The sequence below is a fragment of the Nematostella vectensis genome, chromosome 6 (genome assembly GCF_932526225.1).
Source record: "Nematostella vectensis chromosome 6, jaNemVect1.1, whole genome shotgun sequence".
NCBI lineage: Eukaryota > Metazoa > Cnidaria > Anthozoa > Actiniaria > Edwardsiidae > Nematostella > Nematostella vectensis.
Window position 1 is genome coordinate 17,058,398 of NC_064039.1, and position 10,590 is coordinate 17,068,987.

Below are 10,590 nucleotides of genomic sequence, written 5' to 3' on the forward strand. Positions count from 1 at the left end.
TATCTTCTAGGGGTAATTTGAGCTGTACCCTCAGGATGGTATATGTATGCACCAAGCTATTTTAGGGTGCCATTTTGTTTTTCTTTTGGTATAATGTATGCTATGAAATGGGGTATGATTGGCATAATTCTTCTTTTGTCATTCAGCTCCTGTGGGCACCCCAAGAAGATCACCAAAGCTGCTGGAAAAACTAGCCAACAAATTTGACATCTTTCTTCATGAAATTTCTTTAGAGGTGAAAGTGAGCCACACAGCTAATGTTCTGCATGGTGTCAGTGACACAGCTGAACCGCCAGAAATAATCTCCCTGATAAGATCATATGAGTGTCCGTCACTGATATACACACCAGTGAAGGGCCTTTTTTGGCTCCTAAAAAGCAGCCAATAACTCTACGCAGTGAAGACGACTTGATGAGCTGTAAGGCTGAGTACAAGCGGGGGAACATCAAACTCGCCTGTCGAGCAATAAGCATCGACAAAAATGCAGGTAACGTTGGGCTGAAAAGTATAGTTCATGGGGAGTATTATGTCTTTTATGCCTTGTACATAAATTTATTTTAGAATAATTATTGTAATTGTTTGTGATATATATGTAATGAAGGTGCGAAGTTGGACAAAGGAAGAGTTTGAACTTGCATTTTTCCATTTATATTTGTCCTTTTTATGGTAACTTGAAAGTTCTACAATGACATGAGGGAATTGCAGTTTTGTCCAGAAATGAAGGAATGAAGACAGCATTTTCAGTACACAATTTGCTATATTTAGCATGCAATGTGACCTCTAATAAGCACATCAGAAACTTTCCACATCTTGTCAGATGCCCTATATGGAATATACTGAAAAAAAAATTTTTAAACAGGTACCGGAGAAACTGGTGGCACTGGAGGGAATACAAGGAAGCGTCGCTTGGACATGGGGCCAATGCAGATGAAAATAGGCTCTGGAATACCACCCATGTACAACTGGTAAAGGATTTGGAGAAAAGAGGTGTGCTTTGGCGCTTTTGTGCTAAACATCTAACACTCTGGACAGATGAGATAATGAGCGGTAACAGTGGAGGTGTCAATGATGAACCTAATTGGGAAGAGCACATTGCTGTTGTGATAGAACCACCCAAGAGCAGAAGGCTATCACCTGGGTCCCAAAAGGAACGGTCACCCCAGTCAAGCCAATCAGGCAACAGTAACTTTGAAATGATGATGGCTCTAGAAGCAAAACGGAGTGAAACACTTCAATCTGCTATAATGATTATGCTGGCACAATCAACAGCATTGCAGGTTGGTCATAGTGACATTACAGTGTATTAGTGATAAATAAACCGAAGAGTGTTTCAGGGGTTTATGAAAACCTCTCTATACTCTAACTCTTATATTACTGATTGAGTGATTTGAACTCCAAACAGCTCCCAAGGCAGCAAACAACTGGTATGCCAGCCCATGCTGCTGCAGGCAAAGGTATAGTATGTTATGTCTATATTGTAACATCGTGTTGTTCAATAGTTGGTACAATATTAATACTGGAATCATTTTCTTTACTTTTTTATTTCTGGAAATTCCAAATGTTTTGGGGGCAATTCCACAATTGTGTGTGTGTGTGTGTGTGAGGGGGGGGGTATAGGTTGTTGCATGAATGACACAGTCACATGAACAGGTTCCTTTCACATGAGCACTAGTATTACATTAATTAACTGTGATGTCAATATTTTCACAGCACTGGCCCAGATGACTGAAGCGGACTGTCGCTCCTGCATTGAGTCAATTCAGTTACCAAAGTATGTCAAGACATTTTCTGACAGTTCCGTTTATGGCCCAATGCTAGAAGCATTTATCCATCCACAATTTGGAAGGCAACTACTCATGTCAACTGGGATATCAGAGGGGACTGTATCTCTCTGGTACCAGAGATCTACAGATTGAAAGCTCGTGGGTTTAACAGGTCGTCTGCAACCTCAGTTTAGTGCATGTCATTAGAATGTAATGCAACTCACATCTCACTGTACATGCTTGTGTGATTTACTTTACATTTGAGGTCATCTACAAGTACTGTAAATGTTAATGTTTGGATCTGCCAATACTGCTTACATTTTAACCTATTATACATATTATAAAAGGGTAGTTTACATTTCTTGTTGAGTTCTATGCACGCTAAACGTATCCACAGTCAAGGACATAGTTTCTGCAAACTTCGGAGGAAAGCTGAAAAAAAAAGATGTTGTTTGTTATGTTTTTTTGTTGTTATGTTTTTTTTTTGTTCATCCTTATGTTCATGATGGAAGCTCCTATAGGTACAATACAATATAGGTACTGCTATAGGGATTATGGTCCTTTCAACATTAGTTTGCAATGTTTATACTTTCAGATGCATCCAATACTAATGAATTGCACTGATGTGGATCTTGAAAACATGTAATTAAACAAAGCTTTTGTTCAAGCAGTTTTTCAAATTTAAGGAATAATGTGATTAAAATGATTTCTTGTTTGATTGATGTCTGTACTAAAAAATAACATTTGACTATTCTATAAATAAACTGTTGCTTTTATGCTTACATTAAACAGTGCCATTTCAAAACATCTTTTGGGGTATCTTTCTGCCATATGCCTGTGCCTGAGCATCCATTTCTTTGCAGTACCAAAGCATCCTTCTATTGGGTTCAAATCTGGTGAATATGGTCTGGAAGAAAAAGATAGTAGAAAGATGATTGGTAGGAGGGTCTGAAGGAGCTCCAGGTTTTATACCCCCCCCCCCCCCCCTCTTCAAAGAAAAAAAAACTACCTGCTTCCAAAGTTTTGTATGAAATATTTTGTTATATACTGGCCAAGAACATACATGGAAGTTTGAGCATGTCACACAATTTGCTGGACAATATCTGATTGGCAGGTGGGCATTTGGCAATTTTGATCATATGTGTCTGATGACGGGCAGTAATTTCCAGCTTTGAATGTGTTATTAATTATGAATGTGTGGAAATATAGCATTGCTCAGAGAGAAAAAAAAGAATTTCGGTTGTAGAGCTAAATTGTTATTAACCTTATGATATTAAACAGTTACATAAATGCAATATCAGCATTGAAGATCCAGAGGTACTGTATTTTCCTTTTACATTTCACTTGCAAAAAGGCACCTGGAACAAACTTGGTCAAAATTCGAAAGCTGAGTATGGTTGTTCAACAAATCATGGGGCTTTTGACAATGCCAAGAGCCAGGTCCCATAAGAGTTATCTGTGATGCTTATCTAATCAATACTTATTCCTTTTAAAATAGAATATAACATTCATCAATGGATAACTTTTCCTATTTTTCTCGTAAGTGAAATTTTAGAGGAAAATACCCCTGCACCAGAGGATGAAATGCCATACTTAAGGCAAAAAGACTGCTATACCCCCTCTCTCGCGGATAATTCTAAGAAGGTGATCAGATTTATGTATGGCACAGTTGTCCATTACTACCACAGAACAATCTTCTCCATTTGCACATGAACCAATTGATGGAGCCACAAATGTTTCCATTGCAAATTCAAAGCCTGCAGTGTCATACGCTCCTTCAATAGCATGTGCACCCTTTATGCCATCCATAGACACAGCAGCAAGAACACTGAAACGTGTACCACGTGTGAAATTTCCCACATGAGATAGACGCTTTCCACGCAGTTCACGACCAAACTTCCTCTAAAAAAATGCAGATAAGCCAGGTTAGACAAATCATAAGTGTATATGATTATATGCAATCTGGGGACCATAAAACAACTCTCAAACAAAGGAGTGCTTGAAACCTTGTCCCAGGGCATAATTGTGTCAACTCTGTGTTCACACAAGTTCACTGTGTTCCATGTATAAATATTTTGTGTCCTACCATGGGTAGCGGAAGCAAAAAAAATATTGGGAGGGGGGGGGGGGCACAAAACAAATTTTAATTTTGTTTTATCTCGGATCTCTGACCAGGTGACATTGAAAAAAAGAACCTGTTTAGCCTAGAAAGTGAATAACAGGTTATTATTTTCTAAAATTACTATTTAGAGATGCACAGCTGTGTAAAGAATCCTAGGCAATATTTGTAAATATGTTCTGTTCTTGAAGGTGTAATCAGTGGGGGAGGGGTGGGCTTGATAGAAAATGAGGCTTGGTTACCACTTGGTTTCGGAGCTGGATTTTTAATTTGTTTTCCACCGAAATAAGAACCACCTGTTCAGGCGAATCTAACAAAACGCAGGTTCTTACTCGCAAGTTTCCACTGTACTCAAAGAATGTATTCTGGCCTGTAATATTGTGCAATTTCAGAAAGGAAATCAGATTTTCAGATGGTTATAAGTGTAAATTTTCAAACCAGTTGATTTCCTTGGGAATTCCTGAGGAGCTGGGAGTATATGTGCATTCCCTCTATGGTCAGAAAATGGAATTTTTTTTGGAATTGTACATTGTGAAGATGAAAAATAATTTGATAGTATCCTGTCTCTTTGTGGATTGTAAGAATTATAATCATAGCCATAGCGGTCCCCCTGCTACGGCCTTATAATGGACCTTTAGAAGCAGTCCAAACAAGGTTCATTGTAGGCCAACCAAATTTAGAAAAGGGTTGACCTAGGACAAAAGTTGAATCTACATGTTAGGGACTACACTCAATAAACAATTGTAGAAATCTGTGAAAGAAGGCTCCACAGTGCAGTGTTCATCATTTCATGAAAATTCAATTGGATGGTGCCAGGCGCATACACAGGACTGTGATGCACAGGGTTGCACATACCCTCCCCCCCCTTTCCAGCCAAAAAGTGGGTCATTTCTTATTGAAAGATCGTCAAATACTATCATTATCCAATATGATATGTATAACCCCCTCCCCCCCCCCCTTCAGCCAATCCTGAGTAATTCCATAATTAACTCCAAATGAAAAGATGGACTGCACGTACCTGGATTTTTCTTTCATCTATCGATGACTCGTCAATGAAGAGTAGCTGTGACAAGTTGCGTGACAGAGCACGTGCTCAGAACGTGACCCAGGACCCTCATAGATTGTGCAAGACTCATGGCTCGTTTCACCGTTGAATAAACGTCTACAAAACTTCTTATTATCCTCTTCTTACATGGTGGCAGCGGTTAACTATGGCCTCAGGATATGTCTTACCGCCGCCGGCGCCGCTGGAGATACACAATAGCAATGCTGCTGACAAATGGAAGCGATTTGTGCTCGCTTGGAAAAACTACTCGTTGGCGACTGGGTTGAACGAGAAAGCTGAAGCCGTACAAGTAGCTACGTTGCTAACAGTTATCGGTGAAGAGGCGAGAGAAGTCTACTCGACATTTACCCTGACCGAAGGAGAGACAGACAAGATAGAGCCTGTCATAAAGAAATTCGCCGAGTACTGTCAACCAAGAAAGAACGTGCCGTTCGAAAGATTCCGTTTCAACCAGCGAATGCAAGAGCCTGGAGAGTCCTACGAGCACTATAGAACAGCGCTGAGAAAATTGGCCGAGTCCTGCGAGTTTGATACGATTACGCCAGACGAAATACTTCGAGATCGGTTGTTATTTGGAATACATGACACGAAGGTCAGAGAAAGGTTGTTACGCGAGTCCAAATTAACACTAGCGAAAACAGATGAAATTTGCCGAGCGGCTGAGAGTATGCTTGCTCAGATGAAAATAGTCAAAGATACATCTGAGACAGACGTCAATGCCGTGAGTAAATTCGAGTCGAAGAAACCCAACATCAAAAATTATCGGCGAAAGCAACGAGGTCAAGGCAAACAATGTGACAACTGTGGATACCAACATATGGCAAACAGGAATCGTGTCCCGCACGAGGAAAGGACTGCCGGAAGTGCGGAGCGAAAAATCACTTTGCCAATAGATGCAAACAGGAAGTCAAGGCTACCGAAGTCGAAGAAACAGATATGTATCCTGAGGAGACATATCAAACGGAGGAAGTATTGGCCGTCTGGTTGGATGATTCGCAGCTGGTCACATTTCAATCAGAGTCTGGAAGTTTCATCCGTTTCCAACCTGATACTGGTGCACAATGCAATGTGTTGCCAGTGCACATATACAAGCAGGCGTGTAACGACCACAAGCTAGTAAAAGTGAAACCCGTGCAAACGTCCTTAGTGGCGTATGGGGGATCAAAGATCAAAGTCGTGGGGCATGTCACCATTAGAGTGTGGAGAAACCATGTATCGTGCCAGCTGGATTGTCGCCTTGTTGACAGCCATGAAATCCGCCCGATTCTGGGGCGTAAGGCATGCCTTGGCATGAACATTATACAGTACAATGACAACGACCAGTTTCACAAACCGCAGACAGATGGAGCGACAGTGTTCACCGTTGACCCCAAACCAGGAGCTGCACTAACAAGAGAAGAAATATTGGCTAAGTTCCCAGCAGTGTTCAGTGACGGGGTTGGCAAACTTGATGGAGAATACACCATCAGACTAGACACAAACGCTCAACCAGTACAACACGCACCACGTAGAGTTGCAGTAGCCCTAAGACCCCAGCTCAAGAAAACCTTGAATGATCTAGTGGACAAAGAGATAATAGCACCGGTGACCACACCCACCTCGTGGATCAGCTCTATGGTAGTAGTTCCCAAGAAAGATGGAAAACTGCGAATATGCCTAGACCCAAAGGATCTCAACAAAGCCATCCAGAGGGAAAACTATCCCCTACCAACCATAGAAGAGGTTGCAACACGATTACACGGTGCCAAGGTGTTCACGTTGTTGGATGTCCGCAACGGTTTCTGGCACGTCCAGCACCAGAAGTGTTTCAAAGAAAGATGCATGAATTTGCCGAAGGTCTGACTGGAACCGAAGTTGTTGCTGATGATTTCCTGGTAGTGGGCTATGGCGAGAGCTACGAGGAGGCAACGGCGGATCACGACAGGAACCTCCTGGCATTCCTAAACCGTTGTGATCAACGGGACATACACCTGAATCCCGACAAGATGAGACTTAGGAAATCAGAGTTACTCTTCATTGGCCACATAGCAACTGACAAGGGACTTAAAGTCGACCCTGCTAAAGTGCGAGCAATTGTGGACATGCCCTCACCGACCGACAAGCTTGGGGTACAGCGTCTGTTAGGCCTAGCCCAATACCTTGCAAAGTTCCTGCCCCAGCTGTCAGACATCACAAAGCCGCTGAGGGATCTCACACAGAGCGACGTGCAGTTCATCTGGGATGATGCGCAACAGTCTGCGTTTGAAAAGCTAAAGGATGCCGTTACAGTCACTCCAGTATTGCGGTACTACAACCTAGACGAGGAGATTACACTTCAGTGCGATGCGTCGCAGAGCGGATTGGGTGCCGCATTACTACAGAATGGCCAACCAGTAGCCTACGCATCACGTGCACTCACGCCCGCTGAGACGCGTTATGCACAGATTGAGAAGGAGCTGCTCGCGATTGTCTTTGCGTGTGACCGTTTCCATACGTACGTCTACGGCCGCGAAGTCGTCAACATCGAGACTGATCACAAGCCTTTGGAACCAATCTTCATCAAACCTCTGGCGACTGCTCCGAAACGCCTACAACGAATGCTGCTGAGTCTGCAGAGTTACAGTCTCAATGTGAAGTACAAGAAAGGCAAAGATCTTTACTTGGCTGACACCCTAAGCAGAGCTTACCTACCCGAAGTCAACGCCTGGGAGTTTACCAGGGAGCTGGAGGAGATTGACCATCGATCATGGATGCCAGTGAGAGAAGAGACTTGGCAGCAACTCAAAAATGCAGCAGTAGATGATGCGGTGCAACAAAACCTTCGAGAGGTTATAAAGAGAGGTTGGCCAGAGAGCAAAACAGACCTGCCGGAGTGCGTGCATCCTTACTTTGATATTCGAGACGAGCTAACTGTCCAAGAAGAACTCATCTTTAAAGGCCAACAGTTGGTGGTTCCTAGAGCCCTGAGGAAGGAGCTTATGGAAAAGACACACTCATCCCACATCGGTATAGAAGGCTGCATAAGACGAGCAAGAGACACGTTTTTCTGGCCGCGGATGACTGTCGAGTTGAAGGAGTACATCACAAAATGCGAAGTATGTTTGACTCATCGCAGTGGCCAACGAAAGGAGCCAATTCTCCAACATGAGTTTGTCGCTCGACCTTGGGGAAAGGTCTCAGCTGACCTCTGTGAGCTCGACAACCGAACACTGCTAGTGGTCAGTGACTACTTCAGCAACTACATAGAAGTGGCCCGGCTTAACACAGTGACGTCACGAGCAATAATAAAGGAGCTGAAGGCAATATTTGCCAGGTTTGGCATCCCAGACACCCTTATAACCGACAATGGACCGCAGTTCGCATCAGCGGAGTTTAGTGTATTTGCCAAGACCTGGATGTTCGAACACAAGACGTCATCCCCAAGATATGCCCAAGCAAATCGGAAAGCGGAAAATGCTGTACAGACAGTAAAGAGGCTGTTTAAAAAATGCAAGACATCCGGGGGGTCAGAATTCCAAGCACTTCTCGACTGGCGGAATACTCCGACTGCTGGAATCGGAACTAGCCCGGCCCAGCGCCTTTTCGGACGTCGATGCAAAACACTTCTCCCTGTGGCTGGTTCCCTACTACAGCCTAGCTACAACACTGAAGAGGACACCAGGAAGTTGATAGGTACCAAGCAACGCCAGAAGTTTTATTACGATAAGCACAGCAAGCCCCTGGAGCCCATCGCTGTCGGCGAAACTGTGCGCATGAAGCTACCAGGACAAGACACGTGGACGCCTGGTACGTGTTTAGGTCAAGCCGGACCTAGGAGCTACAACGTCGAGACTGAAGGTACCACCTACCGACGAAACCGCCGACAGTTGATCAGCACTGGAGAAACAAACAGCCAAGTACCTGATGTTCTGGAATCACCAGAACCCGATGATGCTCAGCAGCAACCCAGCCAGGTTGCCCTGCCACCAGATTCTTCACAGGCTATAACAAGGCCTCGGCGGGAGGTGAAGCCTCCTGCATGGCTCAAAGACTATGTGCCAAAATAACATTGAAACTGTTAGGACACTGAACATTAGTAATAATCCATCGTATGATTTTAGTTGTAAAATTTCGATTTTTACCCTTTGATTATTATAATGTTGTTTTAACCAACCATTAGCGTTACTGTTAAAAGAGGGAAGATGTGACAAGTTGCGTGACAGAGCACGTGCTCAGAACGTGACCCAGGACCCTCATAGATTGTGCAAGACTCATGGCTCGTTTCACCGTTGAATAAACGTCTACAAAACTTCTTATTATCCTCTTCTTACAGTAGCTGATTTGGTTTGAATTGCGAAATAAATCTTCGGTAGGTGGCACGTTCGAACTCGTTTCTTTGGCGAGCAACGATGTGCATCTGTAATTTGATTTAAAACAAAATAATTTCAAGATAACTAATTTTGCTGCCATCTTACTTTATATAAAAAACATTGTACACACCAGCAAACAATTACCTTTTGCACTGACAACCCCATCCTCTTCAAACATCTATCAAGGGAAGGAACAGAGAATGTGCAGCCTGTAAAATGCTCAAGCCAAGTTTGTATTTCATCTAGGTAAAGTCCCGGGTGCTCATCAATAAGGCGCCTGATTAGCAGTAAATCGTTAGCTGGAGAAGAATAGAGAACAGCTATTTCTATAAAAAAATATTTGGTAAATGCTGCCCCACAATTTCTTGACTTACCATTTATGAGGCGAGCCTTCGACTTCCGTTTTCTTGTATCGTTTACACCACGAGTATTTCTATACAAACGAGTGATCTTATAAACAAACCGCTTGCTGACGCTCAGTGTCTCTGCAATTTCATCGAAGGTGAAACCTTTCTCCCTGAGGAAAATTACTCTCCACCTAAGGGCATTATCAAATGATTTAACCATTTTTCCTTAGATCTAGTTGTAAAATGAGTTAGAGAAACATCCGTCCGCCATATTTGCTAGCCCGTGAGTCCGTCGAAAGTGTTTGATTGACGTCCACCAAAAACCAGTTGCGACTCGGAAACGAAAAGCACAGGGTGCACGTGTGACTGAAAACGAGTATAAGCGAATAAATAAAAATGTGGGCGAAAATGGCACATAGAAAGACTAATTGCAATCGTACAATAGCTCCAATTTAGTTTTCATATGTTTGCCATGTCCTGTCAAGTTAGGCCTTGGCCCACCAACGCCGTATATATACTATATTGCTTACCATTTTGAGTTGAAGTCATTCAACAAGAAAGTCTAACGACAAGACTGTCCACGTGGTGATGATCGGACTATGCGCGTGCGCAAATTTACTCTCGTTCCCAAGTCATTCTGTGTATGGTGTGGATAGCTGTGGATAGCTGTGTATAGCGTGGATGGTTGTGTATGGTGTGGATAGCTGTGGATGGTGTGGATAGCTGTGTATGGTGTGGATAGCTGTGTATAGTGTGGATAGCTGTGTATAGCTGTGTATGGTGTGTATAGCTGTGGATAGCTGTGTATGGCTGTGTATGGTGTGGATGGTTGTGGATGGTGTGGATGGTGTGGATAGCTGTGTATGGTGTGAATAACTGTGTATGGCGTGGATAGCTGTGGATGGTGTGGATAGCTGTGTGTGGTGTGGATAGCTGTGGATGGCTGTGTATGGCGTGGATAGCTGTG

The 10,590-nt window shown here is 43.2% G+C and overlaps 2 protein-coding genes across 3 annotated transcripts; one reads left to right on the forward strand and one right to left on the reverse strand.

The window, feature by feature from the left end:
• On the forward strand, nt 1-2,568 carry LOC125567905. The gene is made up of 4 exons (XM_048728908.1): nt 1-487; nt 860-1,277; nt 1,403-1,454; nt 1,711-2,568. Exons 2-4 carry the CDS (start codon nt 1,041-1,043, stop codon nt 1,914-1,916), a joined length of 495 nt encoding a protein of 164 aa, XP_048584865.1. The 5' UTR covers nt 1-487; nt 860-1,040; the 3' UTR covers nt 1,917-2,568.
• On the reverse strand, nt 1,523-10,168 carry LOC125556735. Of its 2 annotated transcripts, none has more exons than XR_007311897.1 (5): nt 10,154-10,168; nt 9,651-9,989; nt 9,421-9,575; nt 2,547-2,670; nt 1,523-2,195 (listed from the first exon to the last, which is right to left on the reverse strand). XR_007311897.1 is itself a non-coding variant. In XM_048728907.1 (5 exons), the coding sequence occupies exons 1-5, from the start codon at nt 9,841-9,843 to the stop codon at nt 2,145-2,147; spliced, it is 609 nt and encodes a 202-aa protein (XP_048584864.1). In that variant the 5' UTR covers nt 9,844-9,948; the 3' UTR covers nt 1,523-2,144. The 2 variants fall into 2 exon arrangements, 1 of the variants encoding a protein (XP_048584864.1); XM_048728907.1 differs by lacking the exon at nt 10,154-10,168 and adding an exon at nt 9,238-9,323 and having other exon boundaries at nt 9,651-9,948.
• Between the last annotated feature and the right edge of the window lie 422 nt (nt 10,169-10,590).